The sequence below is a fragment of the Oryza brachyantha genome, chromosome 3 (genome assembly GCF_000231095.2).
Source record: "Oryza brachyantha chromosome 3, ObraRS2, whole genome shotgun sequence".
NCBI lineage: Eukaryota > Viridiplantae > Streptophyta > Magnoliopsida > Poales > Poaceae > Oryza > Oryza brachyantha.
Window position 1 is genome coordinate 6302645 of NC_023165.2, and position 18949 is coordinate 6321593.

At 41.4% G+C, this 18949-nt stretch overlaps 3 protein-coding genes across 4 annotated transcripts; 1 reads left to right on the plus strand and 2 right to left on the minus strand.

The window, feature by feature from the left end:
• The first annotated feature begins 652 nt into the window (after positions 1-652).
• Positions 653-3857, plus strand: LOC102716112 (purple acid phosphatase 3). The gene is made up of 7 exons (XM_040521728.1): positions 653-915; positions 2166-2322; positions 2441-2548; positions 2641-2768; positions 2874-3002; positions 3085-3152; positions 3271-3857. Exons 1-7 carry the CDS (start codon positions 715-717, stop codon positions 3500-3502), a joined length of 1023 nt encoding a protein of 340 aa, XP_040377662.1. The 5' UTR covers positions 653-714; the 3' UTR covers positions 3503-3857.
• A 100-nt stretch (positions 3858-3957) lies between these two features.
• LOC102716394 lies at positions 3958-8041 on the minus strand. The gene is made up of 7 exons (XM_006651143.3): positions 7936-8041; positions 7623-7825; positions 6976-7048; positions 5969-6064; positions 5817-5867; positions 4957-5328; positions 3958-4606 (listed from the first exon to the last, which is right to left on the minus strand). Exons 1-7 carry the CDS (start codon positions 8026-8028, stop codon positions 4262-4264), a joined length of 1233 nt encoding a protein of 410 aa, XP_006651206.1. The 5' UTR covers positions 8029-8041; the 3' UTR covers positions 3958-4261.
• Positions 8042-8687: 646 nt separating this feature from the next.
• LOC102720214 (RNA demethylase ALKBH10B-like) lies at positions 8688-14782 on the minus strand. Of its 2 annotated transcripts, none has more exons than XM_040522586.1 (8): positions 14112-14782; positions 12709-12804; positions 11841-11944; positions 11611-11728; positions 11155-11262; positions 10959-11071; positions 10730-10881; positions 8688-10107 (listed from the first exon to the last, which is right to left on the minus strand). In XM_040522586.1, the coding sequence occupies exons 1-8, from the start codon at positions 14599-14601 to the stop codon at positions 9372-9374; spliced, it is 1917 nt and encodes a 638-aa protein (XP_040378520.1). In that variant the 5' UTR covers positions 14602-14782; the 3' UTR covers positions 8688-9371. The 2 variants fall into 2 exon arrangements, with proteins under 2 accessions (XP_040378520.1, XP_040378519.1); XM_040522585.1 differs by having other exon boundaries at positions 11155-11265.
• Positions 14783-18949: the final 4167 nt, after the last annotated feature.

An 18949-nucleotide genomic window follows, 5' to 3' on the forward strand; every position in this document is an offset into this window, starting at 1 on the left:
CGATCACACACAGCACTGCTGTGCGTAACACCAAAGTAAAAACGACGTTGGCGTCGCCGTCCGTCCGGCATGAGAATACAGGGTTATTTTTTTTGTTGGTTGTTTGATGGAAAAAAAATAAATGATATATTTAACAGAAAATAATTTGTGAATAAAAATTTTATATATTTATTGTTAGTGATATAAAGTCAAGCCTGTAAAATAAATTTTATTAAAAATAATTCCAAAATCAACTTTAAATTTAAAGCTGAAAATTTAAACATAAGTAAAAAGATGAAAGTGTATTACTGCTGAAACTTTCTATTCTTACTTACATTCATTCATTGACAAATATATATAATTTATATTGAAATTTATAAGGTTTTACACCATGAACCGGTGAAGGAGAAAGTATGTGGCAACTGACGAGGCAGGCAGAAAGGCCCCAAACAGAAAGGGAGGACGGGGCGTTGCCACCCAGCCGTTCACCTGTTGGTTGCACACAGCATTTCGCCATTTCCACCAGCTTTTTTCCCCCTTTCCTCCTAACGCCTAGTAGCACTAAGCTTACAAGACACCTCACCAGTAACTTGTCCTTGCAAATCACTATCATCATCTACTAGTAGTACCCCAGTAGGCCAGTACATAACATATAGCTTCCTAACCCGGAGGCTCTCATTCCCGTCTCCGTTCTGCTGAGAGGGACGGGACGGGTGGCACGGCACGGCACCGTCCATGGCGAGGAGCAGCAGCGCACGCGCAGCCATGGCGACGGCCACCGTCCTCACCCTGCTGGCCGCGGCGGCGGCGACGGCGGCGGCGCCGGGGCTCGTCAGGCTGGAGCACCCGGCCAAGAGCGACGGGTCGCTGAGCCTGCTCGTCGTCGGCGACTGGGGCCGCAAGGGGACGTACAACCAATCCAGGGTCGCGGAGCAGGTAAACACAAAAAAAAAAAAAAAACGCCCCCTCCTCCATCGCGATCCGCTTCCTTGCTCGCCCGGCCGCGATTTGCTCGGGTTGCCGCGGAGAGGCCAGATGGGATTCGGTTTGGCGGTTGTGGCGTGTGAGCACGGTGGGATTCGGTTGCTTGCTTGCTGCTTCGCCAGTTGGCGTCTCGCTTGTAGTTTTAGCTGGACAAGAGTCGCGCGGATGATGTCGTGGGAGGGGTGGGCTTGGTTGGTCGTCCCTGCCCACTGGCATGGGCGGCCGAATGGGCGGGGGGAGAATTATCAGAGTAGAACTGAACTGCCGGTGCGGCGGTGCACAGACGCCGAGATTTGCTGAACTCGGCTGATCCGGTCAGAGACTGTTTTCCACTTTTTTTTTCCCCTGTAGTGTATATGCTCGATGCTTGAGCAATTCACGGTTTATTATTCGACCAGTGAAATGGGCTACCTCCGAAACATTTCTGGTAATAGGTGGTGTTTACTCGGTCAAAAGAAAATTTTTTGACGTCAGTTAAATGTTTGACTGAATATCAGAGGAGGTTTTTAGACACGAATGAAAAAACGACTTTCACGGCTAGCCTGTAAACCGCGAGTCGAATCTTTTAAACCTAATTAAACCGTCAGGTTACTATAGCACTTATGGCTAATCATGAACTAATTAGGCTCAAAAGATTCGTCTCATAATTTCTCCTATAACTGTGCAATTAATTTTTTATTTCATCTAAGGTTAATGCTCTATTTAGATGTCACAAAGATTTAATGTGATGTTTTTGGTGAAAAATTTTTGGGAACTAAATAGCGGCGAGTTTTCAGAAGACATCTCTTGACCATTGTTTTTCTAGCAATGTGTTGAAGTGGTTCTTTATGCCAGACTTTTTTTACGGAAATCCAAGCAATACTAAGAGCGTGTCCGGTTTAGCTTAGGATACTTGAGATACCATATTTTCAGCGTAAAAACTTAGTTCTTTAAGATATTAAAATTTTACAGAAGTACTTCTCAAGCATAGTAAAAAAAACCTCGGCTAAACTAAAGTATAGATTCTGGATTATGGGGAGGATTATTAGTGCATCGCTTTTATTTTTTTAAAAAAAATCTTCATCAGCATTGCTTAAATTACTTTTAAGGTATTGGTTAGCTTTATATTATATAGTATAAATTAGAGTATTAGACCCCACAAGCTATCATCCATCTCTCGTCTGTTTAAAACTGCCCCTAAGTTTGAACAATTTACCATGCAGATGGGGAAGGTTGGGGAGAAGCTAAACATCGACTTCGTCATATCTACAGGGGACAATTTCTACGAGGATGGACTCACTGGCATCGATGACCAGGCATTTGAGGAATCATTTACTGATATCTATACGGCAAAGAGCTTGCAGAAGCCATGGTACCTAGGTAAGCTTTCTGCTTCCTGTCATTTGTGCTGCTAAAAACATTTAGCACGCAATTAGGTGGTTACGAAATATGCTAATTTGTTATATGACTGCGTACTAAAACATGAATGCTTCTTCAGTGCTAGGAAATCATGACTACAGGGGTGATGTGATAGCACAGCTTAGCCCAGTCTTGAGAAAGATCGACCAGCGATTCATTTGCATGAGATCGTTCATTGTCAATGCAGGTAAGAAATGCAGTATTTAGTTCCTACTGGGAAAGGAAGCTAGATTCGTGGACTCTAATGTTGTGCCATCGTCATCAATCTAATGTTTGCAGAGATTGTGGATTTCTTCTTTATCGACACAACTCCATTTCAACTGAAATATTGGACTCGCCCTAAAGACCATCATTATGACTGGAGAGGAGTGGCACCTCGACAAAAATACATAGCTAATCTACTGAAGGTACGTATTTGGAATGGAACTGTCATCAGTGCTGAACCCAAAAAAAACTAGGTCGCATAGCAAAATTATTTTAATCTTTTTATTTTATGGGGTCTTATTATCTAGGATATGGATGAGGCAATGAAGAAATCAACAGCGAAGTGGAAGATTGCTGTTGGGCATCATACCATTAGGAGCGTCAGTGACCATGGTGATACCCAGGAGCTTCTGCAACTATTACTTCCAGTTCTCAAGGTTATTCAGAAGTAGCCTCAATGTGAAGCCTTAAAGGTCCATTTAAATTACTTCTTCTAATGATAGTTTCATGCAATTTCAGGACAACAGCATCGACTTCTACATAAATGGGCATGACCACTGCCTGGAACACATTAGCAGCAGAGACAGGTTAATATCATTTGATATGAAGTTTGCACTTTTATGTCACAGTAATTTAGAAGAAAACATTTTTGCGCACAATTGAAGAAATTGTCTAACCTGAATGCATGCATTCCTGTTGTTTCAGTCCTATCCAGTACTTCACAAGCGGAGGTGGTTCAAAAGCATGGAGAGGAGTCTTCCAGCCAAATTCTGATAAGCTCCAGTTCTTTTATGATGGGCAAGGGTTCATGTCCCTCCAGCTAAACCAGGACCAAGCTGACTTCACCTTTTATGATGTTTCTGGGAACATCCTGTACCAGTGGAGCAAGAGCAAACTAAACCACCTCCAGCCCACCACTTATATCACTGAAGCATGAGGAAGATGCAAAATCACAACGCTGGGATTAGTTTGGTTAAGATATTTGTGTAAAATTCGAATGCATTATTGTGGCATGCAAGGACAGAGGACCAAAAAGAAAATAGGGTAGTATTTAAGTATGGCATGTGATTGATGTGCTAAAGAAATTTAAGACTGGCCTAGATCATCCTACTAGACTAAGAGAAGAGATGTTCAGTATGGCATCCATTAGCTTGATTCATAAACCTTTTGTCAGAGGACATCTATTATACCATATATTCTAGTATCTAGTAGGATCTTTGCAGACCACCTGCCAATGGGACTACTTTCAGAAGCATTTGCAAATAAAAGAACACAACCTTGCATTTGTGCAAGCATGCCTCAGAGAGAGAACCTGGGGCAGGGATGGACTTCTAAGCTGATGTTTTGAATTTTCAAGAGGAAATGCAAAGAAACAGTGATTGAATTAAGCATCAACGAAGACTGCTGTCTTTTATTGTTTCTGAGAAAGAGTACGTACAGGGTTTTGCACATGTCCATTTGAAAGAAAATTGCATATAACAGAATATCATTATAATGAAAAATCTGGCAAACAAAGTAGTACGTTATGAAGGGTAAAATGTGGCTTTATCATGCCATACGAAAGCCCTCAAAATGCAAAGCCAGATGAATCCAACATTCTTGACAATTGGTTCTTTTCAGAGAGAAGTTAATTTGGAACTAATTCTAGGTAACATCATTGTGGTAGTATTTCTATTAGCATTTCCAGTTTATCAGGTCAACATTTGTTCCTCTCGTTAGATACCTGGGGGGGAATGGAATTGACAATAAAAATGGCCTCACTGGAAACCCAATATGGCAAAAATGTTAACAGCTTTCTCTGCAATTCTTCTGAATAATTCTCCCACATAGAAACGGCTAATTCAAAATCCTTCCATTCAAAATCAATCTCTATATTCTTATGTGATCCAAATATGGTTTGTTCAAGGCCATGGTTGCATAGCAATGGTAGTTTTGTTGTTCTAGATTGTATAACAGGACGACAGGCTGTTCCTGAACCACCAGAAGTTTGTTTCCTCTTTGCTGCCAGCTCAGGTGCTTTCCAGTAGTAAAATTGCACCACCTGTTTAAGAGACTTGCAAATGATGTAACACACTTAACAGAACAAAGATATAACACATTTGAATAGGTTGTTTGGAAAGCAGGAATTTCGCAGTAAACAGTTCATTTCGTGCAGGTATTGGGAAAAGAAATGCATTCTAAATGAAGCATGTAAATCATTTGGTTTATATTTTTGTAAAATTTCAACTTATTAGAGAAAATATCATTCTCTAAGACCACCACGGAAATATCTGTTGTTATAGCATTATCATGAAGACAACACAAGAGTTTGGGTATTTTACATGTGCATTAAAGGATAATAAAAGATTACGACTGTTATATATGGCACATAATCTGGAAATCTGCAGATACCTGAAGAGCATGCAGGCCATTGGCAAAAACTTTATCAAAGACACCGTCTTCCCTACCAAGCCATACTGGCTTCCCAAGCAACTCTATAGGGTCATCTTCAGCAGGTGCAACAGATTTATTGTCTTCATCAGTGCTTACGTGCAAACAAAACCCAAGAATGTGCACTCTAGCACATCGTATGTCAAAACCAGAATGTTCATAGGCAAACCAATACATTATATCAGAGGCTGGCAAAGGAATGTAAGACTTCTGATCAAATGGTTGATTGTTGAATGATGTCTGAGAAAGAAAGGAAAGGAGCTTTGGGTCCTCATCATAAGCACTGTCTCTGGTGAACCAAAGAGTTAGGGTGAGTCTTTCACCTTCTGTCACCTGCAAAAATAGTTAAACTTTGTTAATAACCCAGAAAGGGCATGCACCAGGTTCAGAAGAAACAGAAGATTCTTGACGAGATAATAATTTGCCACATACAAATAGATTGTTTGCAAAAACAAGGTGCAAGCGAAGAAGATAGTCAGAAATTAGTACCAAATATTTGATAAAGTAATGTAGCCTCAATTACCTGTTGCAGCTAAGAGCTTATTCTAAAACAAAATAATTTTATTTGGTTCATATAAAAAAATACTCCCTCCAGTCAATATTATTTGACGTTTCAGACAATAAAGTACACTAAATCATTCATTAGATTTATGTCCTAAACATCGTATAAAAATGACTGGAGGGAGTACTAACAACTATTATAAAATCTTTCTGCATATCCAAGTGCATGCAGAAAATATGATAAGCAATGCTAATGAAAGAATAGCCATGAACTTGATAGAGAAACAATCAACTAGTCCATGCATAAAACAGAAATGTACCTCATCTACACAATGGATATTACGATCATCTGCAGTGTAGATTATAACATCCTGAAAACAAGAACACGTCTCAGAAGTTCCAAGATTATTCAGTACTTTTTTAATCGGTAAAAAATATACTCATTAAATTATAAAAAAACAGATTAGCTTACACCAGCAACTGGAGTAACACAGGAAGGATCACCATCCTGAAACTGCAAAATTCCACCTTTGTAGTCTATCCCATGATCGTTCAAGTAGCACACTGCCTTTTAATCGAAAGATGGAAATGATGTGTTTAATGCCATATTTGAATTCAGAAGGAAAAAAGAGTCAGCACGAAATACATTTGAGTAAAAAGAGCAGACTTGAAATATAAACAACTACTCCCTCTATTTCAAATCACTTGTCATTCTACTTTTGTCCCAAGTCAAAGGACAAACATTACCATCTTTAACCATCGATTGTTATATATATGTATGCCCCCAGCTTTTCGCTTATGCGTATAAGATAAAATTTGAATTTAATTAATTTGGGGGCCTTTTCATCATAGTTCTTTTTCTAGCATTTGCTTTTAGGTCACTAAGAACACGTATATATATGTATGCCCCCAGCTTTTCGCTTATGCGTATAAGATAAAATTTGAATTTAATTAATTTGGGGGCCTTTTCATCATAGTTCTTTTTCTAGCATTTGCTTTTAGGTCACTAAGAACACGTATATAAAAGTTTATCCACAAATTTATTTTTAATAGCTAATAAGTCATTTCTCTTATGCTTATTTTAAGAAAAAAGATGATGTATATTTAAACAACATGCAAGTTATATATTATGGAAGAATTTCTCATGGTGAATATATGGTCAAAGTTATAAAAAAAGTTGACTTAGGACAAACCAGAACGATAGTCTACAAGTAATTTGAAACAGAGGAAACCAACAATTGTGAGACAGAAGATTTGATTTCGACAGGACCTATATAGACCAGTAAATGGAGATAAATTACTCATCCAAAAGAAGATTTAACTAGATAACCTTACACAAGAGATGCAATTCACAACATCGGAAGGACCACAAATGATTGATTGCATGAAATGCTGTTTGTGGAAACAGAAAAAATAATATGTAGACATGAAAACAACTGTGAAAATTGACTGAATACCCAAAAATAGATTGGCCCTCACCGTGAAGGCTCTTTGCCTAAGATAAGGTTTATTGTCATCACTGTGCCATCCAATAGAAGCTCCCTTGCACCAACTGCAAAGCCAACAGACAGGATTTCAATATGAAAAGCATTATAGTGTCAGCTGTCAAGTATTTTCAGGCTTGTCAACGAAGCACTCTTGAACTAACTTCTGGGAAGCAAGTGAATAAGGCGATGGAGTTTTTATACAGTAAAATTATATTGGGCATTCTTATTCAGTTGCTAGAACAAAAGGAGGGGCTGCTATTAGCACTCGAAGTTTACGCATGTACATATGGTAGTTAAGCTGTCATAACAAGGAAAATTATCATGGTAGAACTTAAATGTGTTTGGAAGGAATAAAAAAAATCGATATCTGGAGACTCAACAGTACAGAAACTTCCCATAAATCCAGTGATATTTCCACTTGACCCAGGGTGCTTCCAGTAACTTGCAAGCTCACTATAGTCTACACCAAACTTTCACTCATCTACATGAACTAAGCCAGCAACTACTTTCGAATTTACACTGCACGCTAATTTCTCGGCTACGAGCAACGAGCGGTTACCATTTTGATGTGGATGTGTGGAAGTACTAGCATCGAGCCGTTAATGAATGCATCATGCACATCACGTCATTTCGCAGCACCTGATGAGTCCGGTGAACTCGATGAAGAGGTCGAAGTGGCAGGAGAAGGCCGACTCGACGGCGTCGCGGAGCCGCTCGCGGACGGGCACGAAGGGGAGGAGGAGGTGGCCACAGCCGGTGGCGGCCAGGTGCGGAAGCGACGTAGACACCACCGAAGGGCGGTACCCGGCCGTGCCGCAGCTCCGGTGCACGAACTCCAGCTCCTGCCCACGCGCCGCCGCGCGTGAACGATTCCGATCGCAGCAAGCAAGGGTTTAGAGGGTTTTGCGATGCTTCAGCGGAGAGGTTAAGGGTGGGGGAAGAACGCATATACCTTGCAGGTCTCGGGGGAGAGGAAGCCGCGGAGGTGGAAGCGGGGGTGCTCGCCGGCGGCGGCGGGAGGTGGCGAAACGGCGGTATCGGCCATGGTCGGAGCTGTGGAAGTGGGGATGCCGACGGGTGGGGCCCAGCAGAAGAGGGGGTCGGGTGCGACCCACGAAGCCAGCGCTGACATTGGGCGGTTGGGCCTCGGCCGAGCCTATCCAGCCCACTTTTACTCAGCTGAACGGGCCTGAACCTCACTTAGAGCAGGTATAATAGTATAATATAAGCGAGCTATGAATATTTTAAGATGATAAGATAGAAGAGAGAAGAGGCGAACTCCAAGTCATCATATGTGTATGACAGGTGAAATATGATGGTATATGTTTTATAGGTAGCTATTGTATGAATTGGTTATTAGATTGACACTTTTGCTATTGATCAAACGTTTGATTTTTTGTTTTTCTGTCAAACACACGCACAGTGCATGCAGAGGGTCGAGGGAATAGCGTGTATGAGAATTTTGACTTGTATACATACTTTTAAATTATTATCCAATGAAAGTGACTAGATTTGATTAATAAAATTAAAATTTTCAAACATTTGATCAATAATAATAGGTGACTCTTAGATTGACTAGAGAGGAATTGAAGCCAGTAGTTACTTATACCATTAAACTAGTCAATAAAAATATAGCTATTCACCGCTACATTTCTTTTTGTAGTACAAGACTTTATTACTTGATTTATTTGGATATTAGCGCATCTAAACATATATAAAACCAATATGCATGGTTCAATAGATTAATTTATACATGTTCAAAACATCTTCCAATCACCCCTATGAATTGAAAGTTGATACTTTATACATAAATATAACACTATTAGACGTACATATACATTTGTTTTATAAGATTTTGAATGATATTTGTTAGTTGATTTGTTTGTCGATGTGCACGTCGTACATTCCCCAATTGCAATCTAACAAGTCGCCACGAAATGATTTTGCCAAGCGACTCTACATATCAGGACCATAGGCATCATCACGACGTTTGCTTCACAAATTTCCATTCCCCAAAGATGCTAAGAGCATAGGATCATAAGATTCGCAAAGAACAAATGCCGCAGAGATAGTCTTGAGTCTTGACACCCTATTCCCATAATCCTATCTCCATAAAGATAATGATAGCCGAGGATAACTTAGAGCAGAGTGATCATCCAGTTGTGCTACAGAGCAGCTACAAAATTTAGGATAGCGTTTCAGTCCTAAGAACCCGACAGCGAGGTCTCATGCCATGGGCAACAGCAACACTGCTGTCGATGGAGCTCTTGCTTGAGCTGAGCGCAGCGTACTCTCTGAGATTTCTTTCTGTGCCAACCTGCAACCACGACCCAAAAAATTGAAGTTTCCTCACCTCTTCTTTTGTTGTCTATGTACTATACCCTGCCTCTATTTCGCCGCATTTGGCTGGTCCTTGTTGCTCCCAGCCTTCTCATCCACCAAGCTACTGCCCCCATTCGAGCTCCCATTGCACTCCACTTTCTGCTCAACTGCATCGGATTTTTTTGGCGGTGAGCTCTTTGGGGAAACGTTACCATTGGACATCTCCACCACGGTGCTCTTGTTATGCACGTAAGCAGATGAATCTGTTGGAGAGATAGGCTCAGCATGAGCTTGAGAAGCTGTCATCATCTGATGAGGCAGTGGGTGGACTGATCCAGGAGGAAGGAAGACCCCTGTACCCGGAACTGGGAGTCGTAGTGCAGCAGACCTTGGAGCAGCTTCTGTCATCCAAGCTGTTGTTGAGTTTGCCAAAGGAACAGGTGACGGGAATGGTATGGCTGTAGCAGTAACTGGAGCAGGCGCTACAAAGAGTGGCTGCATTCCATCTGATGGAGGAATGTGATGAGCTCCAATGGCAGGCGCTGGAAGTACGCCACTGACTGGGGCATATCCAAAGTGTTTAGGGCTTGGAGAATGGCGTGCCATGTTACCCGGCCTTGATGGAGGACCCCAGGGCATAGGAGGTGGTGTCAATGGGGGAGTATACCGTGAAACACTTTCAGATGGTATGTGTTTTCTTGATAAGGACTTTCCAAAACTTAGTAGGATCCTCTGCTTACGCGCAGCAGGAATAGCTCGCTTGGCAACATCGGCACTCTTCCCTTCCAACACCAGAAGAGACCTGTAGTTGAGAGAAAAAAATAGGGCATGAAATTTATAGTGTAATGAACAGTCAAGAGCAATGAAATGATGTAGTGTAACACATCTTAAGTACAGTATTGAATTACAGAGCTTTTAGTGAAAAATAAACAAAGCAACTTACACATGTAATACTAATGGGGCATAAAATTTTGAGGATTACAAAGAACCACCATCCACCTCCAATGCAGTGCTAAAGAGAGGTGCTTGTGTAAAAAATCAGTATAGTGCTTAGCTTAATCATATTATTAATCACCTCACTAAGCACTCTGCATTGGGGGAGCCCTTAGATGGACATATTACTACAAATTAGAGGGGCAGGACATGGATCAGGTCACTTCTAGGGGATTAAATCCACACGATTTTGTATATATCCTTTTCTTCCAGCTAAGTAAATAAAAATGAAGTCTTGACATCTAAAAAAAATGTCATATATTACTAACAGATGAGAGCCATAGGTCCATTTCCATTAATGATAGACCAAACCACAACTATTAGAGATTTCTCAAGAAATTATCAACAATCAAGCAAGGGATTCTAACAGTTAAAGCTTAGCATGGACACTTAGCGTAGTAGAGGACAAAATGTACTGGAGAAAGATTTACCCTGTTGAGAGAGACAGCTTCAGAGGACCTCTGTGGTCACCTCGTTCTCCTGAAATAACTCGGCCGAACACCATATCACAATCTGTCAGGCAGAGTGTACAAAAAGGTCTACCATACCAAGGAGGGGATTGGTGAGGGTGAGAATAATCCCCCTAGGAAAAAAAAAGTCATTAATCATGGTCAGAATCCATATTAAGCAAAACCAGATAATGCCATGAAAGCAAGATACCTCGTTGTAGTAATCAATAACACAATAATCTGGTTTTGTAGGTATGACTTCCTTCTGACACAAGCGGTCAAACAGATCATGCAGCAATCCAGGAACAGCCTCCACCTTTGTCTCTGAAATTTTAAATACGAGGCACAGAGGGAAGTTATAAAAATATGAACACAAGTACAAGAACTACAGTGAAAACTAGATCTACCTCTTGGATAGTCATCTTCAGGAGGGCCTTCAATGATAGGAATGCCCAGCTGAATAATTTCCCTCCCATGACCCTTCATTGGTCTTTTTCCAACTATTACAGTCTGCCCTGCTGTTTTGTGAAAAAAAAATCAGAGTGAAGTGACAAAATCCCAAAGCATTTTAACTTTCTTGCACCATTTTATGTTGACAAATGCTGAACACAAACTAGCTTCCTATTTGGAAAATCCTATCCTGGTTATGTTACTGTGTAAGCAACTATTGAAAAGGGTCAAATTAACAGTTTAATACAACATCAGTGTCAGAGACTTGTCGACAAGGAACCACAAAAATAACTGTCAACAAATTTCTATTTAATCAACTATACATACCAAAGGGTGTTTCTTAGACAATGTACACTTTTTACATACAGTACGAAAACAGATTTTGCACAACTGTAAATAGAAGGTAAGTTTACCTTCAAGCCCTCCTCGACGACAAGAAGCTTTTGTTTCATTCAGTAAAGAGAGAATCTTGTTTTTTTCATGCTCATTTACCAGCCCTTCATAGACCTTAAGCCCTTCAACAGCATTAAACTAAGAAGCAAAAAAGCATATTTCATCAAATCAACTTTGAGATTTCAAGAGAAGCTACTTGAAAAGGAAATTCAAATGCAGCAATAGAATTTCTGGCCTAAGTCAAACATACCATCTTGCCATCGATGGTTTCATTGATCGTATACTCCACTGGAGACGGAACCACTTTGCTGTTTCCTTCAGCAACAGCCCGTGGACTAGGATTTTTTTCACCTTCTACATGATGCAAGGACAATAAGTTGATTAAGAAATGATTTTTTAAAAAAAAAACCATTGCATCGCTAAATGAAAACATTTAGAAGCAGAACAAATGGTTTTGAACAGCTAGCAACAAATGTACCATTGAGCCATATTGGATAATGTATCAAAAAGCTGGAAACAGACACCTGTCCTAGTTTTCATCAATCTAGAAAAGGAAAAGGTGCAAAATTCATGATCCTATTTTACCAGTATTGTATCCTCACACCATAAAATTGAGGTTGCAAGTAAAGTTGTCTCTAGCAATTTTATGAACAATTTCATAATAATCTAAGTGTGGCCAAGTCATTTACATAGTTGGACTAAATTTAAGATGGGAGCATAGCCAGTTGAGAAAAATAATGTTAGGTCATCTTCAGATTGAGATTGCTTCATTCACCATTTTCAAACAAATCACAATAGGTTACACTAAGTATGCAATAAACTAGAAACTTAGATATAGCTGAGATACAAGCATTGTGGGTTCAAATTTGTTGGTGACTTTTTCAGACAGCTATTTTCCTAACTAAGGGACCTTCCTTTGTTCAACAAGAATGTACAGAAGTTTTTTTTATAAAAAAACGTAGCTCTGGGGGCATAAAGCAACAGAACATAAACTGTCGTTAGCAGAATTTAAATGTCACAAAAGGAGGTAACTAGAAACATTAATCTGAGGAATGGCAATACCGCCTTAAAAAATCAAAGAATATTAAGCATGGATACATGAGCAAGTGCCTGTGTACCATCAGTAGCAGGAGACTCCAGATCTGGGCTTTTAGTTTCAACCACATTCTCCACTTCCTTCATTCCTTTCTCTTCCTTGTTATGAACTTCACGTCCTAGCAGCAGTCAAGAGTACATAAGATTATGGCAAACAATGTGAAAACTATACAAATGCTTTCTCTTCATGCATTTGCACTGCAATTTCAAACTCTACAAATGCTTGAATAGAAACCATACAGGCAAATGTAAGTATGTAACCAGCTCAGATGGGTGTGGGTCTGCACCTAAAAGTGTGCAAGGCTAATTAGATTGTGTCTCTTATTTGCCAATCTCATCCAGCTAATCACACAAAGCAATTAAATGCATTTGTAGGTTTCTCCTAGCTGGTGTGTCCTAAACTACGAGGAAGACAACAAAGCCTTCATCAAGAATAAAGATGGAACAGCAACAACAACCTCTGCCATCACTGATAGTTTCTTACTACTGGAGCTCATTGCTCATGGAGCAACCAGAGGTTTGCAACGAACCCAGTGGCTTGATGAACCCAAGCACCTTAGAAGCACAAGAAGCTAGCAGTGAAAAGGGTGGCAGTTGGACGTGGGTGAGCACATCATGCTAAACACCATATCTGGTGTCTCCATATTTTGCCTGGCAGAATCCAAGTACAAGAACTTCACAAGGCACATGTTGAGCAGAGCACATGGAACGTGTAACTTGAGAGATTTGCAGGGCAAATTTGCACCTAAGAGGCACCTGGACTAATCTAATTGGGCCTGCAAACTTCCAGGTGCAGGGAGAATGGCCCCTTTTACCTGAACCAGTTCCCAGGCAAATAAATTGTAGGCAAAAAAACTTTTTTTTTTATAAACACAAAAGAAAATGGTACAACTTAATGCACCAAACAAACTGCTTCCACATAAAGCAACCGAAAATAATCTTGCATGTGCCTATATATACCATAACATGGGAAAGGTAGCCAGTTTTGGGGTAGCATTGCCGGTATCTTTAGGACCTCCATGGCTTATCAACATATATAGAATTACACGACAGAAAGATAAAAGATTGTCATTTTAGAGCTCAATATACTAGTACAAACACGAAAGCCATAGAACAGGACCAAGACTTGGCACCTTTCAAGCATAGGAAAATTAGCGCTTTTTAGACATAGCAGCATTTCGACAACAGATATATCTTATGCAAACAGCTCCTTTGAAGCACTAGGCCACATGGCTAAGCCAATTGATAGCAGTAGTAAACAAGCAACTCAACACCACAAATGCATTTCATGGATCAGACCATTTTGGGGCCCAACTGATCAAAAAGAAGTAAAAAAGCATCCGCCTTTCCCACAACAGACTACACTAGTAACAAACAAACAATTGAAAGAAGATCAATGCTATCTCACCAAGAGATCTCAACTCACCATCTTTATCGGATCCAGCCGTCGCACCAGTGCTGCCGCCGCGCGTTGGATCAGAGCGATGATGGTGACCACCGTGGCGATGGTGCGAGTGGGACGCCGAAAACGAGGACCGGCGCAGGGGAGGGGGCGGCGGTGACGGCGAGGCGCCGGGGCCCTGCTGCGGGTGCGGCGGCGCACGGCGGCGCCACCCGGCCTGCTGGAGCGCGTAGGCGACGTCGGTGACGGGGTAGAACTGCTGCATGTGGATCACGGGCGCCCACTGGAGGCGCCGCTGCTGCACGGCGGCGGCGACGTGGTCGAACTCCCCAGGCTCGCCGACGGCGCGGAGGTGGACCACCAGCAGGTCGATGATGGCGTTGGCCGCGGCGAACTCGCCGCGCAGCCAGGAAATGAAGCCGTCGCGCTCGTCCACCACCCACCCAGCGCTCTCAACCGCGGCGGCGGCGGCGGGCCCAGACGAGGGGATGACGGCGGCGGACGCCATCGCCATCGCCTTTCCTCACTGGGAGGCTCCGGTCATAGAAAGGCGGGCCCGAACCAGCAATGCGAGCGAGCTGAGAGATCTAGGGTTTTGCCGTGTTTTTTTTTTTCCTCCTTCCCTTTTTCAAAAGGCAGCTGTTTTGTCTCTGGTGGGCGTTGGAACGGAAGAGGAGGAGGAGAAGAAGCTGAGCCGAAGAGAGAAGGCGGCAGCTGATGAGTGTGAAGAGAGTTGTGAATACGAGAGGAGGAGAGGCGGATCTACGCACGGAAGATTCCCGAAACGGGAGGAGAGGCGGTGGGCCCGGGCGGTCAGCCACTCACAGCCCACCGTGTGAAAACCTAACGACCTCGCAGGGCTAGCGGCAGGCGGAGGCGAGGGTTTTGGTCTTGCTTTGAGATTCGGGAACCGCGGGCGATGGCCGTAACAAGCGAGTGGGTTGGTTAGCCGGGCCCCACTGTCAGGGCCCTGTCCCCGCGTGGTTAAAAAGAAACTGTGATTAATAACTAACTAACCCCCCGCGCGTGTGTGTGTGGGCAGGGGTAAGATCTCCTCCTCCGGCCGGCGGGAGGGCGCGCGTGCGTGGGGGTCTCGCAACAAATGGACGGGCGGATGCGGAGGGAGGGGGGCGTCGGGGTGTCGGTCGGCGAGTCTCCACGCCTTAATGCGGGTTAGGTGGATCACGGGGCGGTGGCGTCGCGCCGCTTTACGCCACCGTCCCCCCCGCACGGCCGGCGCGTCAGGTCAGTCAGCGACGACGACGAACCACACCGCCCGCCATGCCGGCTCGCGTGCGGCGCCTGGGGGCGGGGTGGGGTGGGGTGAGCGGGCCTTCGTGGTTGTTCGGTTATTCCCCCCGATGGGGAACGAAGATAATTGAGGGCGAATAATTTCACATTAGATGTAAAATAAATCTCTTTTTAATCATTTATGATTGGGATTAACCGAACAAGATCTTAGTGGGGAGATCAGTGGATTCAGCGGTGTTAGCTGACAGGGTTTGCAAGACCGCGAAGACTTCCGAAGCGCCGTCCAGTGTAGCGATTAAGATTATCGTGGTTTTTATACGGTTTCGTGTGGTTTTGTTCCACGATAATCATGATTATCACGAACCGCGGCGATTCGGATAACGGTTTGACGAACCAAGTAACCGCTCGATTCGTAATTGCAACCCGTGGTGAGAGTCACCAATTGGCTATATATATATGATAGGTTAGTTATAAAGGATTTAATAGTTTTTCTATCTCTTTCTCCCACATATATATCATTCAATATATTTTTATCTTAAATATATAGAGAGAGCTACTGAGCTAGCCCCTTAAGGCATGTTCAATGGTAAAGCACATTATGGACTCTATCTCAAAACACGTCACTGGAAAAAAACTCATCATACAAAGGACAGTTTTTCATGTTGACTCTTCATAATTACAGGCTAATTAATTCTTCGTTCGCATTCTATCTGATCAGCATCTCTGACTAGAGTTAGCACACGTACAAAATAGATTTCATGGTTGTCTCCTCGTTTTATGCGCCAAGAGTCAATATTTTGCTGACTCCATGCAAAACAATTACTTTTCTCTCTCCTATCATTACTCTCTTTTACGTCAGCCCTTTGTACGTGTCCTCGTATGTAATAGCAAACTCTTTTATTTTTTTATGTACCAGGACAGCTCGCACACCGCTGATAGCCCGAAACAGCCATCAAACCTAGGACTCCACGGTGGGAGTAGTTATTATTTAGCTTAGTTCAACGGTCATGGTGGCGCGTGGATGCACGAAGCCTTGACAAGCGAGAGTCATCAAGGTAGTGGCAAGAGTCTGGCAGACAGGTGGGATGACTGGTCGACCTGCCACTGCCTCGATCGAGCACGTTGCTTTGGCCGTGGAAACCGCGTAGGTTTCTTGCTTTGTTGACGATGCATGGAACGGTTTCGTGTACCAGCTAGTACCTTGTTTTTTTTTGTCCAGTTTTTTTTTCCATTTTTTAGGTTTTTACGTGCATTCGATAAAAATAAAGTTGAATTTTAATTATAGTTATTAATTTTATTATTTATATTATTAAATAGCTATAAAAATAGATAATCTCTCGTCTTTACCGGGAAAAGGAGCACAGTCGTCTATCACAAAAACTTTATGTGTAGCTTACTTATTTATCAAAAAAAGCTTATATTTTTAAGCGGTTATATTAGGGTTTGGTGATAATCATGTCCTGCAATACAATGTGTTATGTCTTTTTTTTTTCAAAAACTAAGGAAGTGTCGGTAGTAAGTCCAAAAAGATGAGAAATCATCTTTTCACTTATGTCTATACTTATAAGCTAAAATTTGAAGTTTAAAACTTAAATTTGAATTCATTTTTGAAGATTATTTAACATAGTTTATTTTTCATCCATTGTTTTTATATCGATACGAACATGTATATACAAAGTTTACTCATAATTTTTTTCTTTTGCAACTACACAATTTCGCTTTTCCTTTCAAAAGAAAAATGATGGAGACCCATAGATGAAGAAATAAAATAGTACAAGCGAAATGGCTTGTAGCCTGATGGTTACAAAGGCATTAATAGCACCTAAGGTCCTGAGTTCGACTTCTCGTTGGAGCGAGTTTTTCTTCAGTACTCTAATGGCTTTGTGCTTTTAGTGAAAGACGTCGGGCCAGTCTTCGGGGCTCTCATTAAAAAAAATAAAGAAATAAAATAATACAAAGTTGATTGATGTTAGGTATAAAAGCTTATCAATTGAAAATAAAGTATTGCCTTATGATTATAAAATCTTTTATATTGTTCGATAAATTTGAATGACAAAATCCTGCCTAATATTATAGGACAGGCTGGACAGCTATAATACTATATTAGAGTTTGAAAGGGTGGTGAACATATATATTGGATTTTAAAATGTACTGTGCACTATATTTTCGTACTGGTATGAGACAGGCTAAAATAAAAGTCTTTCTTTAGAGCGGATGGAGTGCTTTTTTTATTTGTAACCCGGTTTTTTTCATCGAAGCAATCTATCAAGTGACCGCGAGTTCTGCAGTGCAAGACGGGGGCCAATTGGTCATGGCCGTCAGGTTGCCCGTTGTCGTGAACGTTTCAGAAGATGTGGTCGTTTTCAGAACGATTCAGGGCTTGTATAGTTTTGCAAAAACATTAAATCAAGTTTTTGACATTCATTTAAAGTATTAAATGTACTCTAATTATAAAATAAAATTCAGATTTTACCTGAAAACCACGAGACGTATCTTTTAAGTCTAATTAATCCGTCATTACTCATTAGTATATGTTGGTTACTATAGCACTTATGGCTAATCACGTTCTAATTAGACTTAAAAAGATTTGTCTCACGATTTCCCACATAGCTGTGTAATTAGTTTTAGTATTCATGTATATTTAATGCTTCATTTAGATGTCCAAAGATTCGATGTGATGTTTTTACGAAAAGTTTTTGCGGACCCTAGAACACGTACTCGCACTGGACGGATGGAAACGTCTCAGAAAAAGACCTGCTACGCCCGTACAACCTCCGTCCCAAAATAAACGATGTGTTTTTATATAATTTTTTGACTCTTCGTTTTATTTAAAAATTTTTATGTTACTATATGATAAAACATAAATAGTACTTTACATATGACTGATTTTTTTTAATTTTTTAATAAACTTTTTAAATAAAACGAATGGTGATACACTCGACTTATAAAATCGAGAAATCGTTTTTTTTTACGGAATAGTACGGTGAACAGAACCAAACCTGCCCGTCGTGATCCACGTACCCGTAGTACATGCCTACCCGTCGGCCGTCGCTTGGGAATTCCGATCGGTGTTCCCGTTTTGGTCAGGTCAAACGACAAACGGCGCCAGTGAAGAAGCACAGGTCCAACCGCAACCGCCCCACCGCTGTAGTACAACTTAAGGCCGGTGGTATTAATATATAATTAATTAATTAATAGCTATAAGAAATTTTTAGAAATAGAGTGATGTGATCTTTTTAAATCGACTTTTATGTATAAAATTATAAAAAAACATATCATTTAGCAGTTCGAAAAACATATAGGTAAAAAATAAGAAAATATGGGTTAGATAAATCGAGAAAAACAAGGCCGTAATAGTTTGTTCTACTCCAGTACTATATACTTTCCAGTTTCCAGGGGCAACGGATGTCAAAGATGCAATCTACGGCACTGCTGAAGCATAGTGTAATAGCCAAAAATCACGCATAACTGATGGGACGCCAAACTGCTAGCAGATGCTTTGCTCCGTGTTAATCACAGCTATTTACAAGCTCTTTTCCCATGAACTGAAGGCTTGCGCATGTTTTTTTTTACCAGATTATTTAGGTCTTTACATGATTGTGCGTTACCAC

Coding starts and splice junctions, on each gene's coding strand:
- LOC102716112 (XM_040521728.1), top strand. CDS start 715: ATGGCGAGGAGCAGCAGCGCACGCGCAGCCATGGCGACGGCCACCGTC. Junction 2,323..2,440: donor GCAGAAGCCATGGTACCTAG/GTAAGCTTTCTG, acceptor ATGCTTCTTCAG/TGCTAGGAAATCATGACTAC. Junction 3,153..3,270: donor CACATTAGCAGCAGAGACAG/GTTAATATCATT, acceptor CTGTTGTTTCAG/TCCTATCCAGTACTTCACAA.
- LOC102716394 (XM_006651143.3), bottom strand. CDS start 8,028: ATGGCCGATACCGCCGTTTCGCCACCTCCCGCCGCCGCCGGCGAGCAC. Junction 5,329..5,816: donor ATATCCATTGTGTAGATGAG/GTACATTTCTGT, acceptor CTATTTTTGCAG/GTGACAGAAGGTGAAAGACT. Junction 4,607..4,956: donor ATGGCCTGCATGCTCTTCAG/GTATCTGCAGAT, acceptor TCTCTTAAACAG/GTGGTGCAATTTTACTACTG.
- LOC102720214 (XM_040522585.1), bottom strand. CDS start 14,601: ATGGCGATGGCGTCCGCCGCCGTCATCCCCTCGTCTGGGCCCGCCGCC. Junction 11,945..12,708: donor GGAGTCTCCTGCTACTGATG/GTACACAGGCAC, acceptor TGCATCATGTAG/AAGGTGAAAAAAATCCTAGT. Junction 11,072..11,154: donor TGAAGATGACTATCCAAGAG/GTAGATCTAGTT, acceptor TTAAAATTTCAG/AGACAAAGGTGGAGGCTGTT.